The 14886-nt window shown below is 37.5% G+C and overlaps 1 protein-coding gene across 2 annotated transcripts in view; it reads right to left on the minus strand.

The window, feature by feature from the left end:
* Positions 1 to 3706: 3706 nt before the first annotated feature.
* Positions 3707 to 14886, minus strand: part of NLGN4X (neuroligin 4 X-linked) — a 165159-nt gene continuing 153979 nt past the window's right edge. For both annotated transcript variants that reach the window (XM_059493859.1, XM_059493858.1), the window contains one exon: positions 3707 to 7607. In XM_059493859.1, the coding sequence (XP_059349842.1) occupies positions 6758 to 7607 (850 nt within the window). In that variant the 3' untranslated portion in view covers positions 3707 to 6757. The remainder of the gene's footprint in view (positions 7608 to 14886) is intronic.

Consider the following 14886-nt stretch of genomic DNA (forward strand, 5'->3'; position numbering starts at 1 on the left):
GTCATTCTTCCCTGTTTTTTGAGTTTGGCACTTTATCTTATATCATTCCCTGAGAAATGTGCACATTTCACTTTGCTGTGTTATCTACAATGGCAGCACTGTCTTCTGGTTAAAGTAGGGCATCTTGGGATCTAATTTTATATTTCACAATACCCAGAGAAGCACTGTAGATTATGTTCTGCATATCTAAATCCATATGGTATTCCATTATGACACAAAATCTCTGTTCAAAATTCCATTATAGTCTAATTTTCTGCAATGATTTAATTTGACTAGTCCCTGTAAAAATGTATCCATTGAGATAATTTTCATTTTTTCTGTTGTCCCTTCACACAGAAGAAATCCATCGCATTACTTTAAGGTCATTTCATATCATGTAGTATCATATTTCTTCCTGTCAAATTCATTTAGAAACAATCTGCGTTTGACTCTTATTTATTTTAACACTCTTCCTGCAGTTTCTTTGCTGTTGTTGGTAGGGATTTTGAAAGCAGAAACCCCATTAAAGATACTTTTGCAATATCATCTTGATTTCCTGAAATCTTCAAACTCCAGTCTAGTTTCTGAAGTGAGACATCCATTGACCAAAGTGTACAAAGCACTCATGCAGCTCAACCTGCAAGTTGTTGCCTATAAAAAATAACCACCAGTGCAGGAAACTAGTGCATTTTCTCTGAATTCTACCTTGGGTCGTGCTCACTTTTGACATGGTGTAATGAAATTTTGATGCATGAAAATGTTAATTGTATTTATATTCCTTTGCATGTGAAAGAAGTCACCACCAAGTGGAAGGCAGTATATCATGAATTCTTGTCGTACAAGGCTGACTGTGCCAGCCCCCTGTTAGCTTGCACTGATGGTAGAATCAGGAAACATAATAGCTTAGAAAAGTTTTTATGTTTTGGTGGAACAATGTAATTATGTGCATCTAAACGATAATTACGAACAACGTAGGGGTTGAGAAATCTTGCTGTGGAATAGAATGACATACTAACTTAATTTACCTTTGATTAAAGATCAAGGTAGAAAAGAAACAAATGCCAACAGTGAATAATAACAATAATAAAAGCTGCAGGGTAACAGGAGAGCTGGCTGCAAGCTGGCACTTCCCACTAGGACATACACTGTGTCAAAGCAAAGCTGTTAGGCTGGCGCAAAATGCAGTCACAGAGATCGATGCATTTCAAGGATGAGGAATATTGTCATGTAAATACCCCTTCAATAGAACTTCTTAAACACTAAAAGCAGCAAGGAAAATGCCAGATGAAAATGCTCTTTCACAGTCGTACAGCACAGAATGGAACAAGTCTGAAAACAAAGTTGTGACAGAAAAAAACACACGTGAAAACATATCTGCATCTCTAGGAAAGTATCTGATGTAAAAAGAGATAAAAGATATGACAAGACATGAAATGAGTGAGGGCTTTGAGTCAGGTACAGCAAAAAGCAAGATATCAGACACCAAAATCTTGAAAAAAAATGGTCTCTATAAATGCATTACTTTAAAAATAAAACATATATAAACCTCTCTTCTGTTTTTGTGCCATCTTTGGCTCTTGGAGAGAAATACAACTGTGCTGTGTAGTCTAAGTCAAAGCCAATATATATCAATCCTTTGTCTAGCTTTTCTCTTCTATTTAAACTTGGAGCCCTTGAAATGGGACTACTGTGAATCACCCAGATAACCTAGAAGCCCTGATAAAAGGCACAAGAGGAAGAGAAAGCAAAGAGGTCATCTATTTCATTCCTCATTTATGTATGGGAATATTTCAGACAGTACTGTCTGAAAGGTTTTGCTATTTTATGTACAGAAGGGGTGGAAAATGAAGTTAGGAAAATGGAGATATTGCAAAAAAAATTGCAAACTTTCCCCTAATAACAATGGAATGCACCTTATTTATTAGGTGTTTATTTTACATTTGAATTGTTGGGATATTACTGCATATTGTCTTTAATTACTAGTGTGTCTTAGGAGAGCTGCAGTTTACCTGGTTTATGACAAAACTCCTTTTCTGATTTGGGCTTTGTGATTGGATTGTGTCTAAATCATCCCTGAGTGATCTGAATTTCATTACATCATTAAAAATGGGATGAAGTCATTTGGGTAGGCTACAAAAGACTAAGAAAGCATAATTTCCTTAAAACATAACTTTCAGAAGACACAGTGAGGAGCTTAGTACCCACTGTGGTACACCAAACAAAATGGCTTGAATCAAATCTTCATCCAGAAGTAAAATATTTATTATGCTACAGCTCAAAAAAGATGTTTAGACATTTCCAAAACTCTTCTTTGTTTTTAATTTATTATCTTACTTTTCAGGCTAATTTGATGGGTTGAGAAGCATTTAAAATATTATGATATTAAATTTATAATATCATAATTTCTAGTGGGATAAAAAACCCAGTTTTCATCAGCTGTTAATGGCCTCTGGAGACATTCAAGCTGATGAGGTTTATGATTCCAAACAACTGTAGATGAAAATATGAGAAACAGTTGACAATAACTAAATAATACAAATGTAAAATCACAAATCTGAGACAAGCACGTAATTGTCATGGTATTATTTCATATGATTTTTATGTGATATTAAATACCATTAAATTGTAATATTCTTAGCAAAGCCAAAATAGGAACATAATAATCTTCATATTTATATTTCAGGCAATAAAGGAATAAAATAACACAATATTAAGTTAGCATGAACAAAGTTCTGAAGATGTTCTCTTTTCAAAATGTGAAACTGATTAGCTGAAAAGAAGCAAATTTATTGAGTTCACCCAGAAATTTAAGGGGAACAATTCACAGAAATGACACAATTGTAACCCCTCTTTGTGTGTATGAATTATCTCAGAGCAAGATGTGGAAATTTGAAGTGTACCTGTAATTAAACATATTTGCTGAAAAATGCTAAACCTGCAGTTTACTTGCAAAAGCTTTATATACAAATTCAATATTCAAAATTCAAGCCGCTTGATTAGGTCAGTATGTGCATGTTTCTATCTCAGAAGCTTGATTTTTCATATCAAAATTTTTATATGAATAATTAAGACTTTGATTTTTGCAAATACTTTTCACTAATATGCTCAAAATTCATCAAATATTTTTGTTAGTACCTCTATTCAGCAGAATAGTTACAGAAAGAAAACAACACCCAGTTCAAACTACTAAAGTGTTTACATACCTTTCCAGTGAAAGGAAATCTGTTTGATAAACAGAATCTGATATCATAAAAGAACAAATTATTTACTTTCTCAGCCTTTGAAAGGAGAATGATATTAACATCCTTGCAATATATGTAAATACCTTAAATGCATATGTGTTACATATGTTGCTAGTTTTACATATTTTTTTCTAGCAAAACTCATTTTATATCTAAATTTAAAATATAAAAATGAAGTATATTGACTTGTGGAGCTTGACATATTAGATTTATTTGCATTATTTGATCCCTAACCCAGAAGATATTTTTTGCATTTTTCAGCTGCTAAGCTATACACTAATATGGGAAACTGCTTACCCAAGCTTTTCTTTCAGTGCCTCAGAAAATACTAACAAAACAATTAAACCATTGCTTCAATGGGAATTGCAGTGTATACAGGTAATAAATATATGGAGTTTATTTTTTTAAATCTTCATTGTCTGAGTTGCTTTCCTTTTACTGGCAGGCTTATAGAACTACAAAAGCCATGAAAACTCAATGCTAACTTAAAAGTGCAACCTCTGTTACTTTAATATTTTTATACTGAGTATCAAGGCATTGTTTACAGTAGATAATGAAATGGAGATGGGGCAGAAAACACACCTCTGAAAGACTTTCTACACAAAAGGATGAACACGTAGTTATTTGCACAAAGCATTAGAAAATACCGTGATATTTTATTATTAAAAATGCTGCTGAAAAGTTTATACATATGTGTCCAGCCATATATATCTTCTATCATTACTTAAGGCAAAAAAAACCAAAAAATTGCAAAACAATAACAGAAGAAACCATTGAACCCTGTGTGCCTCTTAAGGACAAGAATATAAGCCTGGGAAAGTACTTTTGTTTTTCTTTTACAGTTTCAAAGTATATTTTGATATCATTATTATAGAATTCTATGAAGACCCTATAAATCTGTTCCCTCTATAAATCATACATCAGTCCAGATGTATCAAATTATTAAATCAACTTGATTGTAATTACTTTTAAAAGCTAAAATCATTCACTTACAGGAACTTTTTTTACCCAAATGTCACAAGCCTGACACAGTACTGTACATATTGCTAGCAGAAGACAATTGGAAGTACTAAACAAATACTTTAATTCACATTACAAACATACCCAACTGATTATGATGCCAAGCATCATTACCTTTTTTTTCTACTTTTTTTTTTTTTTTTTTTTTTTTTTTTTTTTTTTTTTTTTTTTCCAAACCTTTTTTTAAGAGTTATAAACTAATGCGTCTCAGCTGAGGCATTACATAGCTGGTGGAAATGGCCTGGTATAGAGTCAGCATTAATATATTATGTGATGGATCAGTGAAAAAAAAAAAACAATTTTCCATTTCCTACTAGTTGTACTTTGGGGTTGCTGCTTCATCACATTCCAACCTGAGCTCCCAGGTCAGATTTATAGCACATTTACTGCAGATAAAGGATTATATCAGCCACATGTTGCATTTTTATCATGTCATTAACTTTGTATTTCTTTTCTTCAGAATTTCCTTTACTGCCTGCTACAACAAAGAGTTGTGCAGATGAATAGACCTCAGTGAATCACCTTGTCTTTGCTTTTTTTTTGTAGGGGTGACTATTTCAAGGTATTTTATTAGGAAAAAAATGTGTAGAAAACAAGAAGAGATACAAGGCATCTTGTGCTAATCATTATGGGACATATGATATCAATGCAGTTTAGTTGTGAATTAAAATAGAAAATACATCTGGGATAGTCACGTTCAAGTGCAGACCAATTTGTTCAAAGATCTTTGGTTACTATCTCTCAATGATGGAGTACCTTTCAAAGACAAAATATAAAGCAATCTTCATCTGCAAAAACTATATTCTGGGTTTTCACATTCAAATCAGTTGTTTGAATCAAACTGCAAAGTTACTTTGATAGTTCTGCTTGGCCCCTGTTTTTCTAGTGAAGGAAAAGCAGAAGGGAACAACCGGCTAATAATTTGACTTTCCTGAGAGTGATGCTCTCTGGGATTTTCAGTTTTATTCAAATGCAGAACAGCTGAGGATTTCTCTGCTTCTCTCTCCATAACGCTCACTGACTGTGGGACTGAGTGCAATGAATCAGCAAATAAGAATTTTCTGACAGGTACACTCTCAAGCGCAAAACAAGATACTGGGCTGATAAGTTCTTTACACACTCATCACTCTGAACAGTTTGAACAACAGCCAGCCAACCAACCCTGCATTTCCCAACTTTCAAATTGTGGTTTTATTTTGTTCAGCAATGTTGAGGAGGTGCTTTCTCAGCTGAGATTCTACTGCAACTGCTGGTGAGTTTAGAGCTAGTTTTCCTTGAAGAAGGCTGACCAAAACACAGGCTTTCATTGCTTTTGTCAGGGCACAAAACTCTTCCTAATGTATCACAATAACGAAGAGCTACAAACTGGACTCCAAATATATATTATTGGATGGTTCTTGGTTCAGTTCAACAAGCTTAAAATAGTAATTCTTTAATTATTTTCTTTTGTATTTTTTCTCTTTGTTTTCCAATCCATTGCTGTGTTGGAATTTAACAAAGGCTAACACAAAATTAAATTATAGAAAAAATGTTTCAGAAAAGAACAACAATCTCCTATGAATACTTTAACATGCACTAGTGCAACCTGTAAGAGAAAATACGCAGGTCACACAGACAACTGTATCCTCTGCATGACACCATGGCCTCATATAAATGAAACATGTTAGAAAAAACTCATGGTTTTTGTTAACCACTAGTAATTAAGAAGAAATTCCTCCTTTGGTCTTGGAGGAAACAGAGGTCATATGACTAATGTATATACACATAGGTCACAATCGAATGCACAATCTTTCTAAAAGCTCTTTTCAAACTGAAAACATCAATAAAAGCTGCTTCTTTTTTTGTTTGTTTTTAAACTCACAGCTATGTACATTTTTACAAAGTTTCTTTAAATATAGTTCAGGCTGGCAAGTCATCTCTTTGCACAGAACTATACGTATTTTACTGCATAGTCAGTCCTCCTCTTTTTTTTTTTTCATTTTTGTTTTTAATAATAAAATTCTATTTTCCCCATCTGAATTACAGCTTCATATGCTGGGTAAAAGCCCATGGTGATGTCTTTGTTTTATCAACGGCCATGGTATGGCACATAAAGAATCTTTTTTATAATTTTATTTATTTAAAAAAAAACAAAACAAAACACCTGTACAGTCACTGGCTCTGTCTTCCAGAAGACTCTGCTTTGCTTGTTACACTTACAACACCATTTTAAATTACTTCTTCTGGCCCTAACTTTCAATCAAAGTGGCTGAGATCTTAAAGCAGTATTGTAACAGCAATGTACACTTTTCACATTTCACAGGGTTTGTAGTTGATCTTTAACATCAGTGAGTTTCTGTGGGAAGGATCAGTAAGAAAATAATGACTGTCCTTCTCTTTTACTTATTTTTACTTTAGATTTTGACAAGGTGTTCAATGAATGGTATATAACTTTTTCCTCTTCTTTTTTTTCTTTTTTTTTTTTTCTTTTTTCTTTCTTCCAAGTGGCTTGTGAGGGTAGATGGGGAAGGGCTGAGCTATACCCTAGTGGTCGAATGTCCATGGGGCAAATTTGTACTGTTTTGTCCTCCACTGAAAGTGTTGAAAGTATGCAAAGGCTGCATTCCTGTTAATGTATTTGGAATCATGGTTATGGTGTTGGGTGTCATTAGCGGGATGTCATCTGGGGACCTTCTCAAAGTGAGCGTGTAGTCAGGCGGACAGGTGAGTCTCAGTGTGTCGTGGGCCTGCAGCGATTCACACTCGTGGTCATGTTCTAGCTGCTTCATCTGCAAGGACATGATCTCCTCATTTTGTATGTGTGCTATGTCGTTGGTGGTGTTCCTCTGGGGGCTGGGGCGCCTGTGAGTCTCATGACGCCGCTTGTCCTTCTTGTAATATAACGCAGCAAATGCTAAAATATTGAGGAACAGCAAGGAGGCCCCCACAGCAATGGTGACACTCAGCTCTGTGGAGTAATCCCTCTTGTTTTCTATCAGAACTGTGGTATCCTCTGGAGCTGTTTTATGGGTGTCTTTCGAATGTTTGGGATTGTTGGCAGGTGTCATTGCTGGGCGTTTGGTGGCTGGCCATAATTTCCCAGGAGAACGCCGGGTCACATACGGAAAGGAGGTCATGTCAGGAGGGGGGACTTTAGTTGTGGTGGAAACATACTGAAATATTTCATTCAGGTTGTGAAGGTGTGGTACCAGCTCCAACCAGAAAGCAACTTTGGTTGCTCGATAGTGATCACGAACTCGGGGTTTCAGGCCAATGTGTAAATAAAGTTGGTCTTTAGGATTGTATTTGGACCAGGCTACTTCTTCAAAGCGGTTGGGTTTTGTGTGGATGAACTTTGTGTCCTGTGGAACAGGCTGGTTTGGATCTCTAAAAAAAAATTAAAACAGACAATATTACAGTCATTAACCTTTCTACAAAAAACCTACAACAAAACAAAAGCAAACAAACACGAAACCCTCTCAATCTTACAGTTAACAGTTTATCCAATATTTACGGTAACTGAAAAGTAGAAGATTAAAACATTCCCTAACTGAAGAACAGCTGTTAATAAGTAATCAAAAGAAAATTACTTACTGTACAGAGCATCCCAGATACTACAATAGATTTTGACATGAAAATGAAGAAATCATAGTGTTTCAGTTACCAAAAGGTCATCTGAAGTGATTCAATACCATTCTCCAAGGAGTGCATCTTAGAGACATACCATCTTAGAGAAGTACCAGCTACCTCTTTCCATAGTAAATGTGTAGGTTCAACCCTTCTCCAGGTTTGACACTAACTTTTTAATTTAAGGTACCACTTCTTCCACTGCTGCAAGTAGTAAACATGGGCGTCTAAGCCCCATGGCAATATTGGAAGTCCCTCTGAACACACAGAATTATACTTGTGCACATTTTACAAAAGAAACCTCTTCAAAACCTGAAGTAGCTGCGCTAATACATGTACCTGGCAACCATTTCTGCTTGGTTTTTTAAATTGAGCTATTAATCCTCCTCCATTTAAATACTTGCTTGGGTGAAAAAACACCTTTGAACTACCTTTGTGTCGCAAATCTTTTCATCATTCCCACTAGCAGAGGACTATTTGAAGGTTCCACGTGATCATTGCTACAAAGTCAAAGGACAATGGGCCTTAACTGATATGAGACATATTTTAGCCAAGATAACCAGTTTTAAAGTACTTCAGTAGCAGTAAGATAAGAGTAGTTCACAAGTCAGAGATAATTACAAAATTGGTAAATTATTTTTTTTTCTTACAGGTTCAGAATAAAGACAAACCAATGCCACAAAGAGCATTTAGATGTGGTTAATGTATGCATATCCTTATTATTATAAATTTAAATAAATAGCATAAAAAAATAGGAAGTTAAAATTACTTTTACAATACTAAGTTTAATAGTATGTTGCACATTAATTTAAAGCATCTTTTCTAGCAATGATAGCTTTCTGTGGCTTTGTCTCATATTATACTGAGAGTAGATTATTTATTTCCTGTGCATTACTCAGAACTTTCCATTCTCTTGTTACTTATTTATATGCATTCGCTTATTTCCTGTGAAAAGAATTCTAATATTTTCCCTTTCTTCCAATATACAGTTATGTATATTCTGGGAATACCAAATTATATCCTTACAGATTTTAAAGCATATTTTTTCTTTCTCCATTTTCAAATGCCCATGAATCTAAGAGCCTACTTTAGCATTCCTTTGCTGTACATAAAGAGCTATTTCTTAGTTCTTAAATGTGACAAGTAATTTGACTTTAATAATCTTATGATTCCTGCATTCATTTCTACTTGAAAGAAGGTATCTTACTTTTTTTGAGAGAAAAGAAGAATTACTTTTCTAAATATTTTGGTATTTTGGCTTATTTATGCCTGTGGTTATAGTGTTTGGGGTTTTTTGAGGTGGTATAGTGTGCTGATATTTTTTTTAGTATTAAAATATATCTCATTTTCTCATTTCAATAACATTTAAAAAATACAAACTAGGGATTCTAAAATGCCTTCCTTCCTTCCTTCCTTCCTTCCTTCCTTCCTTCCTTCCTTCCTTCCTTCCTTCCTTCCTTCCTTCCTTCCGCCACTTCCGCCACTTCCGCCACTTCCGCCACTTCCTTCCGCCACTTCCTTCCGACACTTCCTTCCTTCCTTCCTTCCTTCCTTCCTTCCTTCCTTCCTTCCGCCACTTCCTTCCGCCACTTCCTTCCGCCACTTCCTTCCGCCACTTCCTTCCGCCACTTCCTTCCTTCCACCACTTCCTTCCTTCCGCCACTTCCTTCCTTCCGCCACTTCCTTCCTTCCTTCCGCCACTTCCTTCCTTCCGCCACTTCCTTCCGCCACTTCCTTCCGACACTTCCTTCCTTCCTTCCGCTACTTCCTTCCGCCACTTCCTTCCTTCCTTCCTTCCTTCCTTCCTTCCTTCCGCCACTTCCGCCACTTCCGCCACTTCCGCCACTTCCGCCACTTCCTTCCGCCACTTCCTTCCTTCCTTCCGCCACTTCCTTCCTTCCTTCCTTCCGCCACTTCCTTCCTTCCTTCCGCCACTTCCTTCCGCCACTTCCTTCCGCCACTTCCTTCCGCCACTTCCTTCTGCCACTTCCTTCCTTCCTTCCTTCCTTCCTTCCTTCCTTCCTTCCTTCCTTCCTTCCTTCCTTCCTTCCTTCCTTCCTTCCTTCCTTCCTTCCTTCCTTCCTTCCTTCCTTCCTTCCTTCCTTCCTTCCTTCCGCCACTTCCTTCCTTCTGCCACTTCCTTCCTTCCGCCACTTCCTTCCTTCCGCCACTTCCTTCCTTCCTTCCTTCCTTCCTTCCTTCCTTCCTTCCTTCCTTCCTTCCTTCACTTCCTTCCTTCCTTCCGCCACTTCCTTCCTTTCTTCCTTCCTTCCTTCCTTCCTTCCTTCCTTCCTTCCTTCCTTCCTTCCTTCCTTCCTTCCTTCCTTCCTTCCTTCCTTCCTTCCTTCCTTCCTTCCGCCACTTCCTTCCTTCCTTCCGCCACTTCCTTCCTTCCGCCACTTCCTTCCTTCCGCCACTTCCTTCCTTCCTTCCGCCACTTCCTTCCGCCACTTCCTTCCGCCACTTCCTTCCTTCCGCCACTTCCTTCCTTCCTTCCTTCCTTCCTTCCTTCCTTCCTTCCTTCCGCCACTTCCTTCCTTCCGCCACTTCCTTCCTTCCGCCACTTCCTTCCTTCCTTCCGCCACTTCCTTCCGCCACTTCCTTCCGCCACTTCCTTCCGCCACTTCCTTCCTTCCTTCCTTCCTTCCGCCACTTCCTTCCGCCACTTCCTTCCACCACTTCCTTCCTTCCTTCCTTCCTTCCTTCCTTCCTTCCTTCCTTCCTTCCTTCCTTCCGCCACTTCCGCCACTTCCGCCACTTCCTTCCGCCACTTCCTTCCTTCCTTCCTTCCTTCCTTCCTTCCTTCCTTCCTTCCTTCCTTCCGCCACTTCCTTCCGCCACTTCCTTCCGCCACTTCCTTCCGCCACTTCCTTCCGCCACTTCCTTCCTTCCTTCCGCCACTTCCTTCCTTCCTTCCGCCACTTCCTTCCTTCCTTCCTTCTTTCCTTCCTTCCTTCCTTCCTTCCTTCCTTCCTTCCTTCCTTCCTTCCTTCCTTCCTTCCTTCCTTCCTTCCTTCCTTCCTTCCTTCCTTCCTTCCTTCCTTCCTTCCTTCCTTCCTTCCTTCCTTCCTTCCGCCACTTCCTTCCGCCACTTCCTTCCGCCACTTCCTTCCGCCACTTCCTTCCGCCACTTCCTTCCGCCACTTCCTTCCGCCACTTCCTTCCGCCACTTCCTTCCTTCCGCCACTTCCTTCCTTCCGCCACTTCCTTCCGCCACTTCCTTCCGCCACTTCCTTCTGCCACTTCCTTCCGCCACTTCCTTCCGCCACTTCCTTCCGCCACTTCCTTCCTTCCGCCACTTCCTTCCTTCCGCCACTTCCTTCCTTCCGCCACTTCCTTCCTTCCCCCTTCTTTCTTTCAACAGTTAGCCAAATTGTTTTAGTTCAGAAAAGAAAGATAATTTATTGGTAATTGTTCATCCCAGTTCAAACTAAAAAAGTAATATTCCCTTCCAAGCAGTACAGAAACAGATGTATGCTGCTGCTTTGAGGGATTCTAACATGCATGGAAGAAGGAAATAAAGCTATTTATTTTGTTATTAAAGAACAGACCGAAAGAGCTGCAAAATCTAAACACAAAGATATTGGCCCAATTCAATAGATCTACTTTGAAAAATCTTTGGGGTTCATAATATAAATTCTAAGGCAAATTAAGAATCAACAAGGTTATCTAAACGTGAAACATTTTTTTTCTCAGAAACTCAAAATGCTGCAAGAGTTCTGGCACACAATCTTGTGTCATCCCCCTTGCTGTTCTGATTCCCATCCCAAAAGACTCTGGGAATGGTTCTAGAGAGAACTGATTCCTTAAGTTAGCTCTTGTAAACAAGTTGCAGTTGATACACAGAATAGAAGATGAAGAAGCTGAGAACTCACTTTAAAAAGCAGCCAAGCTGGACATGCACTTTTAAAATTTTTAGTGGTCTTATAAAAATTATTATTATTATCCTCATAGCTGATGATTATTTTAGTAAACAACATTTTTTAAAATTAGCATTCTCACTGTGGTCCCTTCCAACCATTTTGCATCCTGTGATTCCCTTTCCCTACAAAAAGCCTGAAAAACAAGTAAAGATCAGCCTCCTTTTTCCTCTCTGCCATCCTCTACTTCCATCTGTCATTTTTAACTATATTTATTGGGAGCAGCCAATTATGCTGCCGCCTCCTCCAAACACAAGAGAGTAAATAACATTACATGAGTCTGGGCTTGTATTTGCATATTTGTTTACATGGCTCTGTGTGGGCATGAAGTTGTCCCTTGAAACAAGAACCAGGAAAAAATCAACCATCCCTAGAGACAAGTAATTTCTTTGCTGAGGATATCAGAGCTCAGCCATTGACATCAAGTCTAGGGCTGATCACTTAAAAAATTAATAAAATTGTTTGAATAGTCTCTCTGAATTTGGAAGGTAGATATCTAAATTATGTTGGGTTTTCTTACAAGAAACAGGAATAGCAAAGTCCAGTCCTAAATAAGGGATCTAATAATGGACTTGGATCTTGGTTTTATAGACTAATGATTATTTGCCAAAAATATTCAGTAGATATAAACAAGAGAACTTTTACTTTCCTTGGCCATCCTGCTATGTACGCTGCCGAAAATTAATGAAGTTACAACTTATAACTTGTTTTTTCCTGGGGTACTTAGGCAGACTATTCTACTATAAACCATTTTCCTGTTTTATTGGTTGGCATAAAACATAGATGTACAGACAATAATTTCTCCTATCAAATCATCTGTTCAACAAAATTCTTGATCTGTTACTTTAATTTCAAATTTTCCCTTGGCTTTTAAGACTCCCAATTCCTTTGTGTTTCTAGATGTTCTTGAGCCTCAAGTGTGTTATTTCATAACAAAGACAGCCAGAAAACCTTCCTTTAAAGGAATCCACTGCAATCATGATGATAACATGCAATCAACATTGTGACATTATAATCTGAACAATATATTTCCAGTTCTGAACTTTTTACAGTATTGGCTCTCATAGGGAGGAGATTTCTTGTTTCCCCATTTGTCAGTTGGTAGGGAGGCTTTTCTTTTCTTCATCCGACTACTATAACAAGATTGATCATTATTGTTATTTATTTTGCTATTTCATTACTTATTTTTACCACTTTTAGAATTCAAACATCTTATCCACCAAAAAATGTCCCCATAATGAAATGCCTGATTTTTTTTTCATATGACAGAAGACCATATCTTCTCTAAGGTGTATTTTTGTTAATGTGCAGAATAATCTCATTTCACCTGCCACCTTTTTCCTCCCATTTTCAGTCTGCACTAATTTTGCACAACTTAAGATGTTTTTGTATATTGTCATTCAATTCAAACCTCATGGGCACGAGACGTAAAATCAAAACAAAAACTTTTTTCTCAGGTGATATAAAGTAAATATTCCGGCAATGGATGTTGACTGAGGAGCAACACACACTCCTGTTCCTAAGGCAGATTAGTAGCGGACCTGGAGGATAAATGAAGGAATGTGGTATTTCATATCTGATTGTATTTTCATGGGAAGGATAGTGAATTAAGTTTTCTCATATCCCAAATTCCTTATAAGATGATGAAACACCATTTGTGTTCTAACTACTTCTGCCACAGCATTGACTATCACTCAGGAACTATTACATTAATGTACTTGAAATGTTTTAAATTTTTTTTTCTTTGTCTTCACTAGAGAGCAAAATATCTTCACAGTTACATCATCTTTGTCTCCAACACTCTGAAATGCCCCTAGATGTTTTATTTTCTTTCAGTAGTACACTTTTCTCTGTATGATTTAAAAAAAAAATGGAAGAGAGAGAAAAACTGGCTTTTCTTCATTCTTCTGTTGATTCTTTTCATGCTGTCACAATACTAATAATGCCACAGACATTCCTGTTTGAAGGACTGTTATACAGGCATGTTTTCCCTTACCTCCTCTCCTCAATTATCCCCAGTTCCCACTGTTGCCATGCTCCCTGTCAGCTAAGGACTAACAGCTGAGGACTCCTTATGAGACGTAAGGAACACAAACCATAACTACACTGTTGTTTGACTAACACAGATTTGCCATTGGAGATAGTTATTTCTTCAGATGAAAACATCAAAAAGAAATGCAACAGCCTCATAAAAGAGTTGTCTGAGAACTGATTTGAAACTACACTTTAATAACTGCAAGTTTAATCAGGTCTTCTATTAGAGAACCAAACTGCATACAAAACACAGATATTCCTAATAACTCGTGTTTGTGCTTCAGATTCAACGGTACCTAAATAATTCTGGAGTATTTACCTGAAATACAAAGAAAACAAGGATATATCCTCTAGACCTTTATCTTTCCCAATACCAACACAGAGCTGGATGATGGTGATAAAAAGTAGAGTACTAAAATTCCTGAAAACCAGGGCAATTTTTAGAAACCTAATAGATGTCACTAATGAGAATATGGCTTTGTATCTACTGTGTGAAACTTGAAATCCCTCACAAGAGCATAGCTGGCTGAGTATCTATGAGGGACTGGCCCACAACCCCTCACATAGTTCACTCTTCCCCACTGATGTGTCTGCAAAGGAGGTAACATGGTCCTAACAAACAGAACTTGGCCTATAAAATTACCATTACAGTTAGGATGGCACTACTGGCAGCAGACTGAAGCTGCAAGTGCATGTCATAATGAAGCTCTCACATGTATTTCTGTGCATTGAGGAATTCAAAGCTGTATTTTCATGTTATTTTTGCATCCCAAATGTAGGATCTCAAACTTACTCTTTAATAAATTGTTTTCCTATTTCTAGGGCATGTTGGAAACAGTTTTGAAAAGGCCAAATGAAAAACACTAAATAATAATCACCATCATTTAAAAAAAAGAAGTCATAGGTGAAGGATTAGCAAAATACAGCTTCCAGGCATTCATTTGAAGCACAAGCTATTTGGCATTAAGCACTTTAATTGTCACCTCCTGTTTGCTAGCTTCAGTAACCAACTTACAAGTTAAGCACAATAAAAGTACTGCGCCCTGTGCTGTGTCTTTCACCTACTGATTTTACAAGACTGACCT

This window comes from Ammospiza nelsoni, chromosome 2, assembly GCF_027579445.1.
Source record: "Ammospiza nelsoni isolate bAmmNel1 chromosome 2, bAmmNel1.pri, whole genome shotgun sequence".
NCBI classification, from domain to species: domain Eukaryota; kingdom Metazoa; phylum Chordata; class Aves; order Passeriformes; family Passerellidae; genus Ammospiza; species Ammospiza nelsoni.